This window comes from Acanthopagrus latus, chromosome 2, assembly GCF_904848185.1.
Source record: "Acanthopagrus latus isolate v.2019 chromosome 2, fAcaLat1.1, whole genome shotgun sequence".
In the NCBI taxonomy this organism is placed as follows: domain Eukaryota; kingdom Metazoa; phylum Chordata; class Actinopteri; order Spariformes; family Sparidae; genus Acanthopagrus; species Acanthopagrus latus.
Window position 1 is genome coordinate 13,210,403 of NC_051040.1, and position 23,909 is coordinate 13,234,311.

General features: G+C 41.9%; 4 protein-coding genes across 4 annotated transcripts in view; 2 read left to right on the top strand and 2 right to left on the bottom strand.

The window, feature by feature from the left end:
• The window catches only part of sipa1l3 (signal-induced proliferation-associated 1 like 3), a 68,273-nt gene extending 65,137 nt beyond the window's left edge, over positions 1–3,136 (top strand). The window contains exons 21-24 of the mRNA XM_037123293.1: positions 281–430; positions 942–1,068; positions 1,891–1,972; positions 2,332–3,136. Coding sequence (XP_036979188.1) covers positions 281–430; positions 942–1,068; positions 1,891–1,972; positions 2,332–2,526 — 554 coding nt within the window. The 3' untranslated portion in view covers positions 2,527–3,136. The remainder of the gene's footprint in view (positions 1–280; positions 431–941; positions 1,069–1,890; positions 1,973–2,331) is intronic.
• Positions 3,137–7,281: 4,145 nt separating this feature from the next.
• LOC119033355 (ribonucleoside-diphosphate reductase large subunit) lies at positions 7,282–12,117 on the bottom strand. The gene is made up of 4 exons (XM_037123334.1): positions 11,932–12,117; positions 8,540–10,521; positions 8,126–8,314; positions 7,282–7,756 (listed from the first exon to the last, which is right to left on the bottom strand). The coding sequence occupies exons 1-4, from the start codon at positions 11,948–11,950 to the stop codon at positions 7,562–7,564; spliced, it is 2,385 nt and encodes a 794-aa protein (XP_036979229.1). The 5' UTR covers positions 11,951–12,117; the 3' UTR covers positions 7,282–7,561.
• Positions 12,118–12,272: 155 nt separating this feature from the next.
• On the top strand, positions 12,273–20,855 carry qpctla (glutaminyl-peptide cyclotransferase-like a). Its single transcript, XM_037123348.1, has 7 exons — positions 12,273–13,962; positions 16,432–16,578; positions 16,675–16,968; positions 17,356–17,517; positions 18,475–18,574; positions 18,912–19,028; positions 19,984–20,855. Exons 1-7 carry the CDS (start codon positions 13,744–13,746, stop codon positions 20,127–20,129), a joined length of 1,185 nt encoding a protein of 394 aa, XP_036979243.1. The 5' UTR covers positions 12,273–13,743; the 3' UTR covers positions 20,130–20,855.
• six9 (SIX homeobox 9) lies at positions 20,837–23,784 on the bottom strand. Its single transcript, XM_037123362.1, has 3 exons — positions 23,241–23,784; positions 22,097–22,257; positions 20,837–21,350 (listed from the first exon to the last, which is right to left on the bottom strand). Exons 1-3 carry the CDS (start codon positions 23,781–23,783, stop codon positions 21,203–21,205), a joined length of 852 nt encoding a protein of 283 aa, XP_036979257.1. The 5' UTR covers position 23,784; the 3' UTR covers positions 20,837–21,202.
• Between the last annotated feature and the right edge of the window lie 125 nt (positions 23,785–23,909).

A 23,909-nucleotide genomic window follows, 5' to 3' on the forward strand; every position in this document is an offset into this window, starting at 1 on the left:
TCACACTCGGCACTATGCAATTAGTGTATGTGGCATTTGTGTGTAAAAGCTCAAAAATGTTTAGGGAAACAATATGGCAAACTTAAGTGACTTTACTGAGCTGAAACACCAACGGTCTCTCCTCATCTCCTCTCGAATGTAGTGAAGCAATCGTGGATGAATTGTTACAGAGAAAATCGCAAGACAGAAACAGTTCTTCTGTTTTAGTTGATGTAGCTGCCCTTCTTTCATTCAGAGGTTTGTTTACTTACTGCAGTTGTTGTCCTCTCCTGTCCCTCAGTGCCTCTGTCTGCCTCCGAGCTGTCCCTTACAGAAGTTAGAGACAAAGTTCCCCCCCTGAGGAGGCTCGATCCTGGGCTCATGCCTCTTCCTGACACAGCCTGTGGACTGGAGTGGTCCAGCCTAGTCAACGCCGCTAAAGCTTACGAAGGTGAGTTGGTTTTATTAGTTGATTTAATGCTAAACAAATCTCAAATTCCTGAAAATGTAACTGATTTGTTGTACGTAGAATTTGCAGAATTAACGTTAAATTTATTTAGCCAGCTTCTTAAATCCATGGTGGATGTGAGACATGTTGCCTGAATGTTGGGGGTTGATAGGTTTCACCATGGCTCGGCTTGTTCTGTCACAGGACACTCCTGGGAAAGAAACAGGAGCTCTGTGCGTTCATCTGTCTGGTTGTGATGACCTGCTCTGCTTCCCAGCCACTATTTTCTTTCTGGGTCTCTCTCCCGTCCCTCGTGTCCTCTAAAACCACAAAGACTATCACAGCAAAGACAAACACACTAGAATCAACCTAGCACTTGATCCATAACCTCACCTGCTGCCAGACTCTCCTGTGTTGAGGTGGGATTGTCTCATTTACCCCAAGGGAAACCTGGGTAAAAAGACCCTTTTTGGAACTTTTTTTTACAAAGAACGATTATTTGTCTCTGTTGCAGCACAAAGAGCAGTTTCCCTCTTCTCACTGACGGAGCCACAGGGTGGAGGTCCTGACATGAGACCAGTCGTCAGTCCAGTCCAGTTTCACACTCCTCAGACACCTCGGACCACACCGACCTTCAGCGTGTAGGTTAACCTCACTGTTAAAACAGTATTTGTAATACAATACAGTAATACAACTCCTCTAAATATTCTTGTTTTGTTATGTCTGTAGGCCTTTGTCACTACTGCCACCTTGTGGTGATTTACTTTCACTGAATCCCCAGGATGTTCATTCCTTTGAGTTTAGTAACAGTATCTGTGTTGCCAGATAGGGTGTTAATTTTTTTCTGCCAGTAAGTAATCTAAGTATGATATTATTGTAGCTGAAGAGCTTAAAGTACAACTCTTGCTAAAATGCAACCTAGGCTTTTTTTGTGATTGAATATGAGTCAAATCTTCGTGTAAATGCATAGTTACGATGAAAGAGTCACTTTTAAGGTTTATCGTAGTTTTGTTTTCGAGCAAGCTAATTTTCAATGGAGTGCTGGGGCACTTTAGCGATAGCATCAAAATCACTATTTTTAAAACACTACGGTTCGACACAACATGAAACTTTGCTCATAGTATCATCAGGGACTCTACACATGATCATGAGCATTGAGAACATTGGTGCAGACACAGAGTTTACTAAAAAGAGAGTTTTTGGATAACTCATGTTAGTGGTAGCAAATAAATCTACTTTAAATCTTAAAAGCGTCTCTTTCGTCATAATTATGCATTTACACTAAGGTTTGACTCATAGTCAATCACAAATAAAGCCTAGGTTGCTTTTTGGCGAGAGTTTCACTTCAGTCTAAGTTCAGTCCTATGCTAGAATTAATGTGCACACAGACAACCACCAGTAAAACCTGTCCTGCAGGGTTGAGGGCATTTGTCCCAAGTAATGAGTGCCGTGTTTGTTTACAGTGACGAGGTGCCCAACGATCTGTCTGGTCGGCTCTACCACCTGGAAGTGATGTTAAAACAGCTGAATAACGACCTCGAGAGAGTGAGAGTCTTTTTTTTTGGTTCCCTCATATTTTTGCTTTTATTAAACAGTTAAAAGTAGAAACTATTGGCTACATTTTAACCCAGAAGGTGATAGTGCTATTGCATGCACCAACTAGGATGCACATTTTGATATGTTTTATACTTTCACTGTCTCTTATGGTAAAAAATGTCTTTTTTACTTACTTACTTACTTACTTACTTACTTACTTACTTACTTACTTACTTACTTACTTTATCCCTAAAATGTCAAACTATCCCGTAAAATAATAAATCTTATATATTAGTAGTATAGTACATCTTTTGTCCAGTTAATTAAAAAGTAATAATTTCACTTCTTTCTCGTCTCTCTTTCACCAGGAGAAGAAGGATAAAGTCGTTCTGCTGGCAGAGATGGCCAACCTGAGAGAGAACAACCAGCGCCTGCAGGAGGAGAGTCTAACAGCCAGTGAGCAGCTGCGCAAGTTCAGCAGAATTTTTACAAACCTCGACAAGCCAGAGAGTGACCACGAGGCTCGCCCCTTAACACACGAAACCGACTCACAGAGGGAGTGATGTCATCGCTGCAGAAGAAGAAGAAGAGGAGGAGGAGGATCATGAGATTCAGGCCACAGAGGGAGGGCAACTGTGAGCGAGAAATACCCATAATTCCATGCACACACAGGGGCGGCAGAAGTCACGATGATGTCCCCGCACTCAGCTTCCACTGGACTGCCTTAAACCATATAAAGCAAGAAAAAGACGATCGATTTTTAAAACTCAACACTCCCTGTGCACAGACAGAGCAGAGACCCCCCCTCTCTATTCTCTGAGCCTGTCTATTTTTTATAAACTGGAGTCTTATACACTTGTCTTATATAGGAATATATGCTACTATGCCAGAGGAGCGAGTGGGAGAGGAGACTGTTTGTTTTAGAGAACACTACATCACCTGGAGAGGCCTAATACTGTTCCTGCAGCGAATCAGCCAAAAAGAAAAAAAAAAAAGAAAGAAAAAAATGACTCATTACAGACTGCATCTCCCAGAATGCACTAGAAGTAATGGAGGCTCTACAGACATGGTACTGTAGATAGATGCCTGTGTGGTACAATTCTCATGTATCAATATTATCTATATTGTACTGATGTTGTATAACAGTTGTACTAAAGAGGTGTGTGTGTGTGAGCGTGTGTGTTTTGTGTAACTGATGGTACAGCACAGTGTTTGTGCTCAAGGCTAGATGCGTTTTATTATTGGTGCGTGTGTGTGTGAGACAGAGGCTGAACGTGATGGTCTGAGTGATGAACAAACTAGTTTACTGTAATATGAAACTCGTGGGCCACAATATTTTTCCTTCCTCCGTTTACATGGATGAACCGTGTGGGCCCTTAGATGTGAAACAAGCCATCAGCGTGTTGAGGGAGAGTAAATGGTTGATGTCATAAAGCTCAGTGATATAATAGTATCATATCTCTAATGTAGTGCATTGTTTTGAACTTAATTTCCACCGTTTTATAGCAGTGTAGTATCATCTCAGATCTAAATATACTGAATAATTATTTTAACCTCGAGACGTTATCACAGTGCTACTTTGAAAATATGTTTTTTCCTAATATTTAAGGCAATAGTTTGACATTTTGTGGAGTACTCATAATCGCTTCATGGAGGAGGGCTGGATCAGAGGTTTGACACCGCTTTCGTTTCGTGTAATGCTGCATTCACTTGTTCCTCTGATGGTCCCTCAATCCTGAGCTCGGATATCGATCTCGCGACTTCGGCGTATTTATGTTGCGTCAGGTAGGAATATGAGAGCCACGTGGACGATGTCTTGCATTTAAAGAACACATTGACACCTTTTTCACAAATATGCACGATACCTTAAACCCATCGTTTATTTCTGCCCACCATGTTTTAACGTCAACTCGTATACCCACATTTTCTCCGATTTACCGTGTTGGTAGTGCGTTTTCCGATTATTTCGACGCCACATGAACGCACTATTAGCCAACCGAGACAGAAATCCGTAATTACTTCAGTTAGCATGAAGACAAAAAGCAGGGGAAAAGTTATCCTAAATTCATCTACCACCTCCACTAAAGCTTATCAATTAACACGTTACATCTTAGTCGTCTAATTATACGCAAAGCAGAGGTGTAAAAGGGACAATTTGCCATTTTACGGATTATGTTTAAGATAATTGATCTGTGAGCCTGCTAAGGGAAATGGTTGCCTGGCAACAGGTCCCGACTCGATTAGCAAAGGAAGCAGGTGTTTTTTTGTTTTGTTTTGTTTTTTATGTTTACATAATCACTTGTGCTCGTCAGCCAGTAATAAATATTTTGCCGTCATGGTTATGACAACAAACAATATATAACGAGTGAATTAGTGAGCTTTGGAGGTGTTGGTTTGATAGAGCCAAGCTAGCTGCTGTTTCCGGTCTTTATGTTAAGCTAGCCGTCTGTGGTGTCATCCCTTCTCCTCCAGCCCTGCCCTTGAAATTGAGCTATCCTTCTTCCCAAAATGTCAACCTGTTCTTCTTTGCGTACTAATTAAACTGAAGCTGTCACCGGTAATGTGTGCTTATAGAGAAAACTGTACATGACACTCACTCAACAACACTGAAGCTCCTTCATATCAGAACCAGGCTGTGTGTGTATGAGAGGATTTGTCCCTGTGTTCTATGGTGAACCCAAATGAACACAAGAGACACTATTTATACTGCTAGCTTGCTTAATGATATTGTCTACTATATCTATTTTTCATACAGAAATAATGTGTCTGTGTGCGTTTTTTGGATGCTGGTACTGAACAGACAGTGCATCCCTGCAGAGGATGAATCTTATCTCCATGTGTTAGTAGAGATATTGCTGATAAAATTGTACTGAATCATCTCTGGCTCTGCCCTGTAGACAAAACCTCTTCTTATTCTTCCCTGGTCTGACTGGAACTGTTGAATTTTCAATCCCAACTCACTCAGGTTCCTAAAGATGCTGTTAAGACACTAATCCGCCAGTTAGGGGTGGGCGATGTGATGCACTGTAGCCTGAGACAATACAAACATGTTGACCATCAAGACTTTTACTCATTGTAATTATCCCTTTAACATTTCTGGTTGCATTAAGCAAAGTTGCAAATCAGTTACAAGGTCGATTTTATGACAATATTGGATTTGTATGATTTAATAGCTTGACTTTTACGTATTTAATTGGCTGGATTAAACTTGACATAGAGATATGAACAGTTCCTTAATCGATTTTTTCACAGAGGTGATCGGTATCACCCACTCCCTGTTAGTAGATATACTTTTCTTTCACTGACTTAAGAGGGAACAAGTCTTGTATTGACTCTGAGCGGGACAGAAAGCTGCCATTTCCTCCCGCTCATCTTCAGCCTGGAGAAATAAGAATGGCTGCATCTGTTATTCTCCTGCAGCCAGTTATACAGTCTCACCCTCGGCAGTTGTCATCCCATTATCTTTGATACCTTTATATCTAAGCTTAACTGGACCTTTGTGTTTGGGCTCAGACTACTTTTACCAGTCTGTTGATGGGGGTTCATATTCTCTTTCCTTTTCATGTGTGGACTTTTTCCAGTTCAGGTTTCACGTTACACACTCCAGTTATTCCTCTTTTAGTAAATCGTTCATGCAGTTTCGCAGGTATAGCTGAGATTTTTTTTTTTTTTTGTATCACATTGGTTTGCTTATGTAAAAGGGGCAAGGTTTATTTCTTTTTATAGTTTTGTTTGTTATGTATAATTGCAAGCTATTTAAAGCATACACAGTGATCCCTGTTGAACAAATCAATAATGCATTATGGTTAATGGTAATATTGTAAAACTAGGTTTTTTTTTTAGATGTTAAATATTTTGATAATTTATTTTTTAACACATTCCCACTGTTGCAGACAATAGTGAAGATGAGAGGGTACTGTGTTTTTGTTTGTGTATGCTGTTTTACTTTTGATCTGTGTACAAAACTGATTCCTCATTTTTTTATTATTATTATTATTTCCTGGCATCGTCTTTTCCTCTCTGTGCATCGGTGCTTTCTGCACATGACAGAGGTACGTGATGCACAGACACATTGTTTTCTTTGGGTTGTAATAACTTGTACATTTAAAAGTGTAAATTATGTTTTCATTATTTTATAAAAAATATATTAAAAATAACTATCAGAACATTGTCCCATTTTAATTGTTTGTGAAATGGAAGTTGTAAGTTTCCTGCTTCTGTTGCTGCTCAATCAAGAAAGTGATTTACATTATTTACATGGTTCATCAGAAAAAAAACGATAATTCCCTGAGCGACTTATTTTTAGATTGCTTGCTGTCTTTAATTAGAAGTACAAAACCCCAACATATTCGGTTTATTGCATTTTACTGCACCAAAAAGCAGCAAATCCTCATACTAGACAGGTTGAACCCAGACTATGGTGTTATTGCTCCATAAATGTCTGACATGATGAATCAGTTGATCAATAGTATAATAACCGGAGCCAACTTACAGCTGGTTTACAAAATTGTCACAGCTTGCAACTATGTTATCAACATTGGTCAGACAAACATTGTCAATTTTTGTCTTTTCAGGTAAAGATGCAGAAGTTGTTTTTTTTTGTCTCATGTCTTACATAACAGTTCATTGAATATTTTGAGTTACGACTGTTGGTTGAACCAAAGAAAATACGTGATTGCATCTATTTAGGCTCTAGGATCGCAATCTGGTCAGTTTGATGCTTTCCAGCCCAAATATTACACATGATAATGCAAATGAATGCAGAAACAGTATTATGGCCCATCAGTCTTTTCATACATCATTAACTAACATGTTCACTAGAACACAGGTCACATTGATAAGTGCAGCTATGCAACTACTGTTTCTGCCCTCTGTCATTACAATGAAGTAAAACTAAAGGGACAGTGCAAATAACTAAAATAGGACCCATCTCCACACACACACACACAGGAAGAGTACACAAGCATCACCGATCAAAAAACTGAAAAAATAATGATGTCATAATAAGCACAGAGCTTTCTGTTGCAGGTGGATGGTAATGATGGTAACTCATTATCTCCTCAGCAAAAATAAAATCATCCTATCAGTTATTCTGAATGACTGGGTGTTTTGGTGCAACAATGGACCTATTTTCATGTACTATCATTTTTATTATTTTTTTTTATGCATTTCTAAACTCATTGTACACCAGCCAAAAATGCTGTCCACACACCGCACAACACAGTCAATTACTGCTCAATCTGGCAACATGGTCGACACGCGCTTGTGGATCTTCAGGGACAGTTTACACACAGCTCATACAAATCCAATTACACAGCTTGCATGTAAAAACTTTTATTTTCTATTACAAAGCTTTTATTTCAAACATAAAACACATTTTGTAGTAAGTACTTTTATTAACAGTGAGTTGACAGAACGCTTGTATTTAATAAAATTAATTCTATACATTCTGACAAGCTCTCGTCAGTGCTCCAAAGTATGATCAATGAGTTTGTGAACTATTAGACACAATGCAATACCATCAGGACCCTAACCCAAAGCTTCAAGGCCTTCCTCGGGTAAGAGAGTAGTTACGGAGTGAAGAGAGAAAGGACATGTTTAAGATCCACACATGAGGCAGTCGTCCCGGTTCTGCAGAGAACACACCATGGCGGCCACGTTACGTTCTTTGATCTCCTCCTCTGATGCAGCGACGGGCTCCGGTGCCTCCTTCAGCTTCTCCTTGTTCAGGGTGAACTGGATGGGGTTGGCAGCAGGCTTCGTCCTCAGGTAGTACATTCCTGTCTTCAGACCCTGTAGGGAGAAGGGGGACTGAATTTAACATCTGTTTGCTTTCATTCTTTATACCTCTGTCCACTTAATGATTGAGCTGCAACAATTAATCGATCACTCTTTATTTAGTTGTCAACTATTACATTATTGGCCGGCTCTTTTACTTATCGGTTTGAGTGATTGTTAGGAATAATGTAAAAATTCTGATTCCAGCTTCTTAAAACATGAATATTTTCTTGTTTGGGAACGAACAGGCCACAGAGGGACATAATCTTTGGCTTCAGGGAACAGTGGTCGGCATTTTTCACCATTTTATAGATCAAATGTATAATCAATTAATTGAGTGTATAATGAACATTGGAAATAACCCTTAGTTGCAGTTCTACTTACTTGTTTCCAGCCATAGAAGTGCATGCTGGTCAGTTTGCCGTAGTTCGGCTCTGCGATGTGGATGTTCAGGGACTGGCTCTGGTCGATGTAGGCACCGCGATCGGCGGCCATCTTGAGTACCGTCTTCTGGGAGATTTCCCACACAGTTTTATACAGCTGCTTCAGATCATCTGGAATTCCTTCGATGTTCTGTTGAAACAAAACAAATAAAGTTTAGAAATGTCTCAATGCTACAAAACACGAAACCTTAAGGACTATTTACTGGAAAAGCTAGAATACAGAAAAACTAAAAACAGCTAATATTATTTTGGTTATATGATAGTTTTCTTTTTAAAATACAGCCATACAGAAATTAGCATCCTGACAATACAAACATTAGTTTAATTCCTAAGGTATGTGACCTGGACAGATTACCTGAATCGATCCATTGTGAGCGATCAGCTGGTTCTTCATCTCCTCGCTCCACAGCCCCCTCTCCGTCAAGTCTTTGAGCAGATGAGGATTAACGATCTGGAACTCTCCAGAGAGGACCCTGCGGGTGTAGATGTTGCTGGTGTATGCTTCGATTGATTCGTTGTTGCCCAGGATCTGGGCGGTGGAGGCAGTGGGCATCGGGGCCAGCAGCAGGCTGTTCCTCACGCCATGCTTGGCGATCTTCTCCTTCAGCAGCTTCCAGTCCAACAGGTCAGTGGGCGTCTTTTCCCACATGTCGTACTGCAGGATGCCCTTGCTGACCGGGCAGCCTTCGTACGTCTCGTAAGGGCCGAGCTCAGCAGCCAGCTCGCAGCTTGCCTCCAGGGCAGCGTAGTAGATGGTCTCGAAGATCTGGATGTTGAGCAGCTGAGCCTCGGGGCTTTCAAACGGGTACCGCATGAGGATGAAGGCATCTGCCAAACCCTGGACACCGATTCCTATCGGCCTGTGGCGCTTGTTGGATTTCTCCGCTTCAGGCACGGGATAGTAGTTGATCTCAATGATCTTGTTCAAGTTTTTGACGATAACTTTGGTCACAGATGCTAGTTTTTTAAAGTCAAAAGTCCGTTCCGGGGTGACGTACATGTTGAGCGCAATGGAGGCCAGATTACAGACCGCTACCTCGTCATTACTGGTGTATTCAACAATCTCTGTGCAGAGGTTGCTGCTCTTGATGGTGCCCAGGTTCTGCTGGTTGCTCTTTCTGTTGCAGGCGTCTTTGTACAGCATGTATGGTGTTCCCGTTTCAGTCTGGGACTCAATAATGGCGTGCCACACCTGCTGAGCCTTCACCGTACGCTTGACCCTCCCCTCCTTCTCATATGAGGTGTAGAGCTTCTCAAACTCCTCCCCCCAGCACTCGTCCAGCCCGGGGCACTCGTTGGGACACATCAGGGACCAGTCTTGGTTGCTCTCCACCCTCTTCATGAACAGGTCAGGGATCCACATGCCATAGAAAAGGTCTCTGGCTCTCTGCTCCTCCTTTCCTGTGTTCTTCTTCAGCTCCAGGAAGTCGAACACATCGAAGTGCCAGGGCTCCAGGTACATGGCAAAGGCTCCAGGTCTCTTGTTGCCGCCCTGGTCGACATAACGTGCCGTGTTGTTGTAAACTCTCAGCATGGGGACCAGTCCGTTGGAGTTGCCATTGGTGCCAGCAATGTAGCTCCCTGTTGATCTAATGCAGCTGACTGCCACACCGATTCCTCCAGCCGACTTGGAGATGAGGGCACACTGTTTCAGCGTATCATAAATGCCTTCGATGCTGTCATCTTTCATGGCGAGCAGGAAGCAGCTGGACAGCTGTGGCCGGTTGGTTCCAGCGTTGAAGAGTGTAGGGGAGGCGTGGGTGAACCACTTTTCCGACAGCAGGTTGTAGGTCTCAATCGCCGCTTCGATATCTCTTTTGTGAATTCCAACAGAGACTCTCATGAGCATGTGCTGCGGTCGCTCAGCCACTTTGCCGTTGATCTTCAACAGGTACGATCGCTCCAGAGTCTTGAAGCCGAAGAAGTTGTAGGAGAAGTCACGGTCGAAAATAATGGCGGAGTTAAGGCGGTCTTTGTTCTCAAGAACGATGTCAAGCGTCTCCTTGGAGATCATTGGAGAGTGCTGCTTATTCAGGGGGTTGATGTAGTTGTACAGGTCCTCCATCACCTCACTGAACACCTTCTTCGTTTCTTTGTGCAGGTTTGAGACGGCGATCCGGGCAGCGAGGATGGCATAGTCAGGGTGTTTAGTTGTGAGTGTGGCAGCGATCTCTGCTGCCAGAGTGTCAAGCTCCACGGTGGTGACGCCGCTGTACAAACCCTGAATGACCTTCATCGTAATCTGGGCCGGATCTACAAAGTCAGAGTTTAGTCCGTAGCACAGCTTCTGAATGCGAGAGGTGATTTTATCGAACATGACGCGCTCTTGGCGTCCATCTGAAAAATAAACAAATACACTTATCAGTTAACCCAATCTAAAATTTGACAGTCGGCATAAATATGCAATCAATAAACAGTCAAGATCAAACTGTAGCCACAACAGTCACAACAAATCCAGTCAGGTCCAAGACTGGACTGCTCTGAAAACAAGTATTTATAAACTGTTTATCCAAATATTAACACCAACATGGTCTTAAACACCGACAAATCCTGCTTTTAATCAATGGTGGAGGACGTCTTCTGATTCAGAGTAAAAGTAGGAAGACTAGTGTATAAATAGTAATTTACAAGTATAAGAATGTACACATTAAAATATACTTAAAGTACCAAAAGTCATCTTGATGCAGAGTGGTCCAGTTCAGAATCAAACATCATATCAGAACCAGGTTTATATACATATACACAAAAAATTCATACTTATATGTACAACAAAAAAACTGCGCAATTGTAAGGAGTGCAGAGTCTAAAACAACATTACTTGTACTAACTTACTTGGTTAAAATTGAGACGTTACTGTTTACAGCACTTTAATATTAGGGTGAAGGGAGAGCTGATTTGAATTACTTAATATACTGCTGGGTAGATTAATTTATATCATGATTTACTTGTTGATTAGTATTTTGAGCAAGTAATCCAAAATTAGAAAGTGACTAAAGACCTCTAATAGTTATAAAATATGGCGGTCAAATGTAGCATAAAATGGAAATACTCGAGTACAATACAGTTATCTCAAAGTTGCACTCACGTACAGCTTATTAATGAATGTACTAAATTACATTATAACTTATTGTGATCTTCAAATACTTGCTTAGTTGACTATTAAATCCTCGAAGCTAGGTTTTCAAATCTATTAATCCAAACTTTTTCCTGGCCTACCACAAGAAACAAGTCCACTCGCATTTCCTCTGAGCCCCACACTGACATCCAGGCAGGCATATTAAGCATAACTTTGCCTTTTGGCGCCAACTATGACAAAGACGTATTGCTAAATACATAAACCCCACCTACAATAAACCTTCAACGGAGGGACTCAGGATTTGATTACTCAAGTTTGTATGGCCAACAGGTCACCAATATATATTCTCCAAAACGATATGCTTGTTATCATAAAGCTAATTATCTCAGTATAACTGCGACAGCCTGCTTTGTAACTTTGGTGAACTAGCTTAAACTAAACTTGTGCTATCTACTAGCTATCGTTTGCCAGTTGCCGCACACGCTTCTTTACAGACTAAAGCATGGCGGACAAGTTTCGTTAGTGTGATCTAATGAGTCAGGCTGAGACATTAACATTAGATGAGGCCCAGTCAGTTCGTAACTGATCTAGAAACACATTACAGACAGGAATAGCACTTAAGCTAGCTGTGACCCTTCTCACTGCCCCATCACAACAGAGAATTAACTCACCTCGCTTTATCACATGCATGCTGGCGGAGTGTTATGATACTCGTGTCCCGAGAAAACAGCAGCTGTCCAGCTACAACTTCAACTTCTCCTCGGTGTCAAAAATGTGTAGCTGACCACAAACTTGCACCAGGCTCAGCAGAGAAAGCGCGAATGAGTCAAAAAAGACCCGCTAACGCTGTATTTGTACGGAAGGCGTAACTACTGCAGGAGCTGATGGACAGGTGTTTCGACCAATCAGCAGCCAACGAGCGCGGGGCTTCGTGTCTGAGGACCAATCACAAGCGTTTAAATGACAGCTTCCGCTTCCGTTCATTTTCCCGGATGAAAATCTGGCGGGACTGAGAAGTAGGTCATGTAACTTGTATTGTTTTGTTCAGGCATGATGCAAGACATGAGAATTAAGAAAACATAACGATGCAATTATTTGAATGCCTCTGTAATGGGAAAGAGAGGTCGGGAAACAAGTTTGAAATATAGTTTAGTACTTCACTTACTGCAGATCTGCACATTTTAATCATACAGGTTATATGAAGGTTACCCCTAGTGTAAAAAACATGGTAGAAATATAGAAAATCCTTACATCATATAAAGCTAGTTTCTCAACTTGACAGATAACTAACAAGAACTGAGGGAAGGTAAGGTGAAGTAACACATTCAAAAGTTACTTGGTTAAAAATGTTTGCATTTTTTAAAATCTGGATTTATTCGTATTTGCATCAAGATGTCTTTAAAGTGACTAAAGTAAAAGTACTCATGCAGAATCACCAATTTCAGAAAAGTATCATTGGATTAAAATGGCTGATGTAATGATATACTGTATGTATGTAGGACTTTAATGTTTCCGTGTATGAAAGTGGGATTAATAACAATTTCAAGACATATTTAGTGGTATTTTAATCTATACTAAGAAATCATTTGGCAATATCTGTGGTGTCTGGTATTTTGATTGATTGTGAAACAGGCACTAAAATAATGTAATTGATGCAGTAACTCCATATCAAAAGCCAAATTAAAAAGATTGGTAAAGAATGGGAAAATAAATGACACATGGAAAAAGTCAAGTAATGAACACGAACCTCAAAATTGCACTCAGCTACAGTACTTGAGTGAGTAAATGTACCTAGTAGTCACTTCTAAACAGTGCTAGCATGTAATCAATATTATGTGCTGCAATTCCTCCATCTGTCCAGCGGGGGGCGGTAGCGCTCTACAGAGCTGTTTGCCGACCTCCAGAGACAAAAACCTAAACGAAGCCCCGCCATTGAGCCATAAATCATATTATGTCCTGCACTGAGAAGACGCAAAATATGTTCATCTTTAGGCGGGTACTGCTTAAAAAAAGAGCTATAACATGTGTCTACAGGGGCATTTTGTTCTGACTCCTGTCGTGAGTCGCTGTTAGCGGAAGAAATGAGTTCGGCAGCAGTGAAGAGTTGCTGTTCGCTAACCGACAGAAGCTGATACAGAGTTAACGTGTTCCTGTGTATATTATAATGTATCCTGGATTTAACTGGACCAGAACAAACCATACAGACAACCATGGCTCCCAAGAACCGGTCTGCTAGAGTCGCATTGAAGGTGGGGACCACAGCAAATGGCTCATTATGTTGAAGCGGGATTACAGACCGACAGACTGTGCTGTGTTCTCATCGAGTCTGCTGCTTCAGCTCACAGCCAGCGTCCCTCCTCGACTTCCTGTGCGGACCTCCCTCCTACATGCCCCGCAGCTCGGTTTGGACACGTAGCTGTAAGGACTGACAGACTGACTGACTGACTGATAGACCTCACAGAGGGGGACAGTTTCTCCGAGTCATGTCCAGGTCAAGTCGGAGGTACAAGCCTCTGCAGCAGGGCAACGGCAGCGGCTCTTTCCCCGGCTGTGACCGGGTGCGGATGCCCCGGGCCCGGGTACTTCTGCTGTGCCTCCTCGCTGTTCTGGTGCTGGCGGTGGTGCTGGGGGTCTACCTGTCGAACGACACCAGCAATGGACATGTGAACCGCATGCCGGCTGCAGACCTGACCAAAGACAGGGTAAGAGTAAACACAGACTGTAAAGCTTCTCAGTCAGAAGTGTCTGAAATCTAATAGTGAGATTCAAGATGTTGTCACTCTGGTTGTACAAGTAACTGTCAGACTGTTGTGAAACCATATGGCTCCACTACATAAGGCTATAAAATTTATAGAACAGCAGGAATAAGGTGCATATGTTATGAACCTATATCTATATATGTACATGATATAGAGATACATAAACAGAATGCAATTGAAGTTAACTACAAAGTTAGAGAGCAATGGGATTTGTGCAAAAGCAACAAGAATATACACAGCAATACAAATAGTGTAACATCAAAATGTGTAAGAGCAATAAAACGCATGATAAAAAGGTGCAGGTGCAGCAGTCAGATGAGGAACAAAAACAGGTAGTGTTGCTCCATTGTCTGGACTTCTGTCCCGGTAACCAGATCTAAGACATGTAGCCAGACTAACAAAGCTGATCATGAATTTAAACTGTCTCGCTACAACAACTGTACAGAACTTGTAGGTTTTTTTTATGTTTTGTTGACCCCTTGTTCATGTTAGCTACGTTAAAGGGCCGAAGTAGATCACTGACAGCCACACAGTGATCACACACATGGAAAAAATACAGGGATCTCCCCCCTGATAGCTTCAGTCGCTCTTCTTTTGGAAGGAATAAATCATTCTATAATGAGGGGGGGTGATTTTTCAGGGGATGGAAGTTACGAAAAACAACCAAAGATGTCCCTTGTAGGTTCATTTTTTTGAAAATGAGGAACTGTGCAAGATTTTTTTTTCTATTGTATGACATGTTGCCTCACTTTAAAACTGCATATCCCCTGACTTGACTATTAGCAGTCGACCAAAATGGCTTTTCAGGGCCGATACTAATTATTAGAAAGCAAGCAGACTGAAAACGGATGTTTGGGACGGACATTCATTTACAATTAGAATTAAACTCTTTGTGTCAAAATTTCAAACAACCTGTGATGAAATACACACACGTGCAGTTTACTCAAGTACAATCTGGAGGTAGTTGAGTATTTCCATTTTCTGCTACTTTGCGTTTCCTCTCCACTACATTTATTTGATAAGTTCAGTTAGTTGTTACTTTGCAGATTGTGATTCTTCGTGTTTATAGGTTATTACTAGTGACATGTTACCTATCAGATGGTGTTGTGATCGGGACATTGTGAGAGAGGATGCTGCCTCAGAGCCAAAGCAGCACATGTTTTAATTAGTTTATTTTATCAGGAGTCTGACAGAATCATCACTGATATCAATAATCAGGGACAATAGTTCAGGGATGATAATCAGTCTACCCCTGAAGACTATCGTGTATCTGCATATTGCGATACAGATGCTTAAGCGATATATTGTTCAGCTATTTTGTTAACTGATTTATCATGTGGGTCATTTTTAAGCACAAATTACAAATATTCTCCTGTTCTAGTTGAGAAACTTTGCTCCTGTGTCTTAAAGAAATCCCCTCCTGACAGTTTCTGCTCTGCTTCGAGTCATAATCTGTGAAAGGTTACAAAATGTTACAATAATCCTCATCAAACATTCTCAAAATCCAGAATCTGTGACTTTGCACATATTCTTCACATCAGAAGTTTTACTGCTGGACACAAGATGTCGCTTACATCACTGAAAAGTCTGTTCTCAGTGTTTCCACATCATTGTTTTTGTAAATTGCATTATGTACCACCATTGGCATGAAAAGTCCTGCTGGTGCGAACACGTGTTCAGCTCAGATTAAAGGTGATTACAGAGAAAGTTTCCCCTTCTGCAGATGAATGTGGAAACAGCCGTCCAGTGTCAAACACTTGAATAAACAATATTCTGCGTGGAGAAGATTTTAAAAGCAAACACATTTTTGACTGGAGAGGGAAGAGTATAGGCAAACTGATGCCTCTTCTTGGATGTTAGGACATTGTGATGCACCTTTAGTGGACCAGACAGTAATAATTGGCAGTGAAAGTAATGTTTGTGTTCGATGTAGTTTGTTTGTCCCTTCAGTGTGACCCAGTACTTGCCAAGTAGATATTATTCATATAGTGCTAAATCACAAATTTGCCTCAAGGGGATTTAACAGAAATGGCTAACTCTATTTTGGGTCCCCAATTCAGCGAAGGAAAACACAAAAAATTAACATTAACAGCAAAAAAAATAAATAAGGGGCAACTTCAGTCATCTCCTACAGTATGCAAGAGATAATTGTTTCTATATAATGGAGTAGACAGAAACAGAATGACATTGTTGGGTAAATAAAGTGCACATATGAAGAAAGTGAATCAGAGAAGACGTGGCACATGTTTTTTCTTTTTTTATAACCCGAAGACTAAACCACAGCGACCTGGAAAGTGTTTGTCAAGATACGTCGGTTTTATTTATACACCGTTGCACTCAGTTCTGCCTTATGTTCACTGAATGCTCCAACATTTCCTTCATAGTCATAAATCTTATCTCCTGTCCATCCAGTTGTCCCACAAACCCAGTAAGTGCTCTCCAGCTCAGATCCGCCGTCTGGCCTCTCAGGTGGATGGTACTCGCCTGTGGGAGACTCACCTGAGGCCCATTCTAATAGAGCGGCTCCCGGGAACACAAGGCAGCCTGGCAGTACAGCAGGTGTGTGTGCAAATATTTATAGTTTCCTCCTCCTCTTTACACATTCTCTTCCTCTGAAATAAATCTTGAATCCCCCTGCGATCTGCTCCGCTGCAGCACATCACCTCCACTCTGTCTTCGCTGTCTGCTGGCTGGGCCGTCGACTTAGACTCCTTCCAGTCTCCGACGCCCCGAGGCCAGGTCACCTTCACTAACATTGTTGCCACTCTGGACCCTTCGGCACCTCGCAGGTTGCTCCTGGCCTGTCACTACGACTCCAAGGCCCTACCTCCAGACCCACGGGCCCCAGAGAAGGTGTTCCTCGGGGCCAGCGACTCGGCAGTGCCCTGCGCTATGATCCTGGAGCTCGTCACCTCTCTGGATGCTCAGCTTAGGTCATTCAAACAGCAGGTTTGAGCTCATTTGTGTTTTATGATATGAGCAACTTTTACTATTTGCTCTTAAAATACAGACACTAGTTAGTTTCCTATTTGATTCATTACTGTATTTCCTGCTATGATGAAGAGACACTGACAAGAGTAGATTGTCTCCTTTTTTCCCCTCTATTGTCTCATCCCCCTCCTTGCCCCTGTGCCTGCAGTACAGGATAGAAAATGCTGACTCCAACCCCTCACTTTCTTTGCAGCAGTCATCTGTATATAGCAGCCCCCCCCCCCCAGAGGCTGTGATTTATGTAGTTACCGTAGAAACACACACTGCAACATCGCTGCAGAAAACAGAAAACTGGCCTCAGCTGCTGCTTCCTCTAAAGTGCATTTTAATCTGATTTCCTCTCAGAAACTCCCAGTGTCTCTCCAGCTGGTGTTTTTCGACGGCGAGGAGTCGTTCGAGGAGTGGACCGCCACGGACTCGCTGTACGGCTCCCGTCACTTGGCCGAGCGCTTGGCCAACACGCCTCACCCCGCAGGCTCGGCTCACACCACCATGCTTCAGGCCGTGGTGAGGAAACTGCTGAAATACAACGGCCTTTATGCTCATCCTCACATCCTGACGCAAACACACACTCTAAATTATGGATGAGCAGGCTGAATTTAGCAGACTGCTTAAAAACAGGTTTTACAGTTGCCGCAGGTCGGTCATGTCTGCGTGGAGTTATTCCAAATTTAATTGCTCAAATCTGGCGACTGGTCTGTAACGTCTCCCGCTCATGTAGTCACATAACCGAGACACAACTGTCTCTACGTGTCAGGGCACGCACTGTGATTTAAAAAGACACTCAATATTCAGGAGCCCCTTTTCTCCCAGCATTCATTCATATGGGTGCTGAAAATCCCTGAAAACGCTTGAATATTAATTTTGTGTTTTTCAAGGTTAAAAAGTGCTTTGATATTGTAACTGCATTACTGTCATTATAAATCACAATCATGATGATTGATTAATTCCAGAAGTCATGACCCTGGCTCAAAAGGTAATCCACAGACCTTGCTGTGAGCAGTTTCACGCACGGCCAAAAACACTATTAATCCAGAGATTCAGATCCCACACAAGCCTCTAATCTAGGAGTACAGGCACGTTTCATCCTGCACAGTGACACTGTTGTTAGGTGTAGTCCAGTACAAATAGTTCCCACATTAAACTGCTCGCAACAAGGTCTGTGGATTATCTCGAGTAATGGGGTTGTTATTTCTGGAAAGAGACATTGCCTTGTGGTTTTTCAGAGAACCCATTGATTTGTAACTCTTCTGCAGAATTCAATCAAGAAACAGTTTGAATCCTTTATAGCATAATAACATCTGACATACTGTCATGAAGTGAAACAATTGTTTTGATTGTATACACTTGGATGTATTTGAATTTACTGCAGCTATGAGGTGTTGGAAAATCCTGAAAAATGCTTTAATTTTTACTATGGTAACGGCGTAGAAACTCTGCTTTCTCTTTTAACCTTCTCTCCAGGATCTCTTTGTGCTGCTGGACCTGCTCGGCGGTCCCGATCCGCTGATCGCGAACCACTTTGATAACACGGCACGCTGGTTTGACCGTCTGATCGCTGCAGGTAAGCAGTATTACCAGCTACTATTATTCTCAACCATTAATTAGTCTGAGTCAGTATTTCCTGGATTACGTACTCCTCTATGACAGTAAGCTGAACATCTTTGGCTTGTAGATAAAACAAGACATGTTCGGACGTCATCTCAGGCTTTAGGAAACACTTTTCAGCTTTTTCTGACATCAGCTAATTAATGACTCGAGAAAATGACTGAAAAATTGACAGTGAAAACAGTCATTAATTACAGCTATTGTTAAACACTGTGTATGACTTATTCTTGCATATTTAAAACCCCTCCCTTTTCTTCACCACTTGCTCTGACCTTCACTCCTCTCTCCTACAGAGAAGAGACTTCACCGGCAGGGTCTTCTGACATCTCACCCCTCAGAGCAGACGTATTTCAGAAAGGATGTTTACCTCGGACCTGTACAGGACGACCACATCCCCTTCCTTCACAAAGGTGAGTGAAATTTGTTCAAGAGCCATCAGGCTGCACCACAGTAGCCCGCTTCACACTGCCGCTTGCATGCGGGGATCCTGCACCAATTCTCCGCATCCTCCTCTGTGTGAAAGTTTCAGATGCAACGAGGGGTGAAATTTCGCTCCGGCGCCGATACGCAAGGTAGTATCTGGAGATACTATCAGGGCTGCATTATTGGGGAACCGAACCAGTGTGAATGGATAAGCCGGCGGGCGTGTCGATCATACAGTCTGCTAACTGCACAGGTCCTTCACTCAATTTAATAAAGAGAAATTTCCCACAAAGCAACGTTACAGGACGAAACAAAAGTAATTTAGTAACTATAACTGTCTTTGGCAACTTATATTAGGGAAAAAAATACTACAGCTGCGTGGAGAAGCGTTCGTCCTCCTGTCTGTCCCGTCCTACCAACCCTTTGTCACCTTTCTGCCCAAAAAACAGCGTCCGTCACCGGCAAAAAACTTTAACTCACGAGTGTTTGTGATGAACTTTACCCCAGAAAACAGCTTCCATCCCTGGGAGTGAGTCAGACAGCTTCCAGTTAACTGATGGCGATTATGTAATTATGTAATTTAGGGCGAAAAACGTAACTTCATCACTTTCCAGGATGTGGTGGGTCAGGATCTCATTAACAACACATTATTACAGCATCCATATGATTATGAACTGTCCGTGGGTTTAGATTGATGTATTAAACACCTTGATAACACACCAACGTCATCATCATGACGTGTACCGTCGCCCCTCTTTAGGAGCCGCAGCGTCGTCTTTAAGGTGGAGGTGCTTCACTCTGTGTCAACAACCAACGGCGGAAAATTGGCGAACCACCGCTCTAGAGATAATGCGGCATTGCTGTGTAAAAAAGGGCTAAAGTTTGTGTTTGAGTCATCTTCCTCTTTCCCTCTCCTCTTCCCTCTCCTTCACACACATCCAGGTGTCCCTGTGCTGCACGTCATCGCCACTCCCTTCCCACAGTTCTGGCACACACTGGACGACACCGAGGAGAACATGCACCGTCCCACTGTGGTGAACCTCACCAAGATCATTGCCGTGTTTCTGGCAGAGTATCTGGGCTTCTGAGCTGCAGACACGGACACATGATTGTGGTGACTTTGATGCTCACTTTTTGGCCCCACACTGGAAGCACTAGTGCCATTTGTCACACTGATGACAAATAATTGCCTAAATGCCGCATTGCTGAAATGCACCTGGTGAAACAAAATCAGTTCACCAGCTAAAACTTTACCAAAGACTCAGCCTTTGTTGGCCCGACTAGTCTTCTTGGATTCACGTGAAGAATTACATTGGAGACACTTGTCCAAATGTCATGGCATGTTATGCGGATGGGAGACTTAATTAGAGAATAATAACTCTGGGATCGTGGTACTGGAAGAACAGCTGGGGAGAATCTGTGAATTAGTTTTGTTCTGCTTCTTTCCTGTGAAAAAAAAAGAAGAAGCGCAGCAGTAGCATTTATTTACTCCGTTACTATGATTGAGATGCACTAATGTCTTCATAAAGACAGACTGTAGCCACCTCTCTGAGCTGATGTGAACACTGTTCAAACAGTGACAACGGTGAACGACAGCCAGGTCGTATTTGTGAATAATTCTCTTGAGTTTACCTTCACTTGGGTGACGATCCTCTTGGCCTTGCTGTTATTAATGCTGCCTATGTATATTGTATGGCTCAACTGCACATTTTGTGTCAGTGCAATGATGTTATTCAAGTGAAAATCTATTGTTGTTATTTTACACTATGTAAAAGGTGGAGTGAAACATCTGCAATAAAGTAAAAATGATTTTATTTGTTTCAGTGGGAATATTTTACCAGCACCATCGCACCATATCTTCCCTTTTAACAAGCTGAAGAAGCTGATTGTTATAAATGTTTTGATACCACGTGGGGACACTGTTTTTAAGGATGAGCTGTACAGCATGTCTGTGAACTGGTACCTTGAATTCAATCCAGATGCATGACACTTGTGTGGTGTTTTGTGTGTGTTTTAGTCACGTTCCAATATCACGTTTTGCAAAGAATTTGTTTGTCTGGCACCAGAAAATGAACTTTGCATTCAAGCAGGAGCAAAACAAAACAATTACTAGGACAGAAGCAATAAATATAAATGACAACATAACATTTGCAGGGCAGATTCAATAATGAAGAAGAGGTGGAGGGTGACAGAGGGGTGGAGGTGGGCGCCAGTGGTATCGGGGATGTGGGCTGCCTGGAGGAGAACAGTCATTGTCGGAGGAAGGATCGACCTCAGCGGAGGTTCTTCCAGAGCGAGATGTTTGGAAACTAAATAAAGAGATGAGATTAGGAACATCATTAACATGCAATGGGCATCGCCCCAGTCAAATATGACATCATGTCCTTGTGTGACCACAAGGGGGTGCTGTTGTTCAATGTTTAAGGAACAAAACTAACTAAACTAAACTGTTTGTAAGATACAATTACAAAAACAACTTATAGTTAAAATTCTACTTTGATTTGTCCGAAGAACAATAGAACAATGTTAAACCCTTGAGTAAAGCAGGGACAAGTAATTTTTTTTAAAAAACATCAACGGATGACTACGGATTCTGCTTTAAAATGTTAAAATTAATTCTTAAGTTAGTGAAGTTTAGTTTACTGAAACAGGTATTTCAGTATTAACATTTTCACTGGATTACCAGAAAATGAAGTTCTTTTTCTCGTCGGTTAAGAAAACCAACCGTTGTACCAAATTAAGCTGTATCGCCTGCTCCTCGTATTACTCCGCGGTCAACAATCCTAGCTCTTGGGGGTTTTTTTTGTTTGTTTGTTTTTTATCGGTTCCTGATTTAAAACCACACAAAACGTGTTGGCGAAGTCTTACTCCATTAATCAAAAGGGTAATATGTAATAAATTAATTTTAGCTATGTAAAATTCAAAAAGAATTATGTGTCCATGGCGCGAGTCTAAATGGATGTTCTACGGCTGTGTATCCATCCGCGTCGTCCCCTGTGGTTCCGGTGAGTGCCGCTGATACAGTCATCTCGTCATAGACCTACTGAGTACTGACCCGGTGACGTCCGTGGTTCGGTCCCTCTGCCGGCGGTTCTTGAACCAGTTGCTGACCTGTGTGGTCGTCAGGCCGGTGGCTGCTGCCAGCTCCCGCTTCTCCCGGGTGGAGGGGTAAGGTGTGTGGCGGTACCACTCCCGGAGAATACTTCTTGATTTTTCCTGTTAGTGAGATGAACAAAAACACACACAAAGAAAGATTTATGAAGCGCAGCTAGCCTGTATCTTAAGTTCAATTAGAGGGCAGCTCTGTGAATGGTGAATTATTATTATTATTATTATTATTATTATTATTATTATTATTATTATTATTATTATTATTACATTTAATGGCTACCAAAGCACTTGTAAAAGTAAAGTTGTTTGACTTCTGATTGTTGCCAGGAGTTGAAGCAGTACTAGAGGTAAATCAGGTGCTTAAATAATATCAAAACCGTAATGCTTTAGTTTGGTAATCCTCCCTTTTCTGCCTGTAAAAATAAATATACAAGACAACCTTGAACCTTTATTAAAATGTATGTACGTTCCATTGGACAGTCATAATTACGAGACAAGTCGAAATCATGAGGTAAAAAGTCAATTGTCGGATAGAAAGTTTAAATTATTTCATAAAAAAGACATAATTATTAGTTCAAAAGTCATAATTATGGGACAAAGTTATTTTCAGATAAAAGTCATAAATATGAATTAGAAAATCATAAAAAAAATAGATAAAAGTTGACTGTATCCTATATCTTACCATGGAAATATTTTTTCACCAACCTTAGTTTTCATCTTATTTTTTTCTTTTACTGTTGAGAATGGGCTTCCATAAAAAATAACTATACTTTAAGTCTCAAAAGTTAAAGTACTATTGATTATGTGAATCTGAAATTAAAGTGGCACATTTTACAGCCACATGAAATACGCTTTCTTCTTTCATGAATGATCTGAATCTGCATGCAGACTAATAAATCTCCAATTTTCTAAGAAATTGAGTCAGGTATAATATTCCCATAGCATAAGATACTCAGTTATCATAAAAGTACTATAAAATCGTATTTACAGTTAGTACAATACTTGTGCAAAATGTACTTAAACTGCATTGTAAATGTGCTGGAAAGCTGCAGTAAAGTTGTAGAGCACAACAAGGAGATTTATCCTACCTTGAAACAGTAGCTGGTCTCCTCTCCATCCCAGATGGTGCGTGGTAGAGGAAACTTTCTCCTTACGCGATACTTCCCCACAGCTCCCAGGGGTCGGCCCCTCTGCCTCTCAGCCTCTATGTAGTGGGCTCTGAGCCAGAGCTGCTGCATGAGCGGTTGGCTGCGAGGGGAGAAGTGGAAGCCCTCCAGCAGGGCGTAGAGGTCAATGAAGTGGCCCTGGTTAAAGGCCACTGCGGCTTTTGCCTTCAGCACGCTCTCCAGCTCCCCGGGGGAAGGAGGAGACGAGAGGGAGGGAGGAGGAAGAGTGTGGAGGAAGCCAGCAAGACAATCTACGCGACCACTCTGCAGAAGGACTTCACACAGACAAGCCACCTGTTCCCCTGTGAAGATCATTGCTGTTGCGAGAGGATCCCAAAAAGTCCTGAGATTAAGTCTGCGTGAAGATGAATATAATTTGAACAACCTCTCTGAAGTTTGTACTGGAGAGAGCTGGAGCCTCCGTGGACGGAGTGAACATAAATGTGTGTGTTTGTCATGACTCATCATGCCCTGACAAAATCCGATCATAGGTAACCTGAGCCCATCAGGGTTATAAAAACACACAATATGTTCCTCCTTCTCTTGTGCAAACACATGCATGCACACACTCACACACATTTTGGCCCTTCG

Bases quoted from the DNA above. Each gene is read 5' to 3' on its own strand.
- LOC119033355 (XM_037123334.1), bottom strand. The intron at 8,315-8,539 runs GTAATCTGTCCA...TTGTTTCAACAG, and splicing joins CTCACAATGGATCGATTCAG to AACATCGAAGGAATTCCAGA. The intron at 7,757-8,125 runs GTAAGTAGAACT...TTCTCCCTACAG, and splicing joins ACTTCTATGGCTGGAAACAA to GGTCTGAAGACAGGAATGTA.
- qpctla (XM_037123348.1), top strand. From the start codon at position 13,744: ATGTCCAGGTCAAGTCGGAGGTACAAGCCTCTGCAGCAGGGCAACGGC. The intron at 17,518-18,474 runs GTGAGGAAACTG...CCTTCTCTCCAG, and splicing joins CCACCATGCTTCAGGCCGTG to GATCTCTTTGTGCTGCTGGA. The intron at 18,575-18,911 runs GTAAGCAGTATT...TCTCTCCTACAG, and splicing joins TGACCGTCTGATCGCTGCAG to AGAAGAGACTTCACCGGCAG.
- six9 (XM_037123362.1), bottom strand. From the start codon at position 23,783: ATGAGTCATGACAAACACACACATTTATGTTCACTCCGTCCACGGAGG. The intron at 22,258-23,240 runs GTAGGATAAATC...TCTCACTAACAG, and splicing joins AGACCAGCTACTGTTTCAAG to GAAAAATCAAGAAGTATTCT. The intron at 21,351-22,096 runs GTCAGTACTCAG...CTCTTTATTTAG, and splicing joins CGAACCACGGACGTCACCGG to TTTCCAAACATCTCGCTCTG.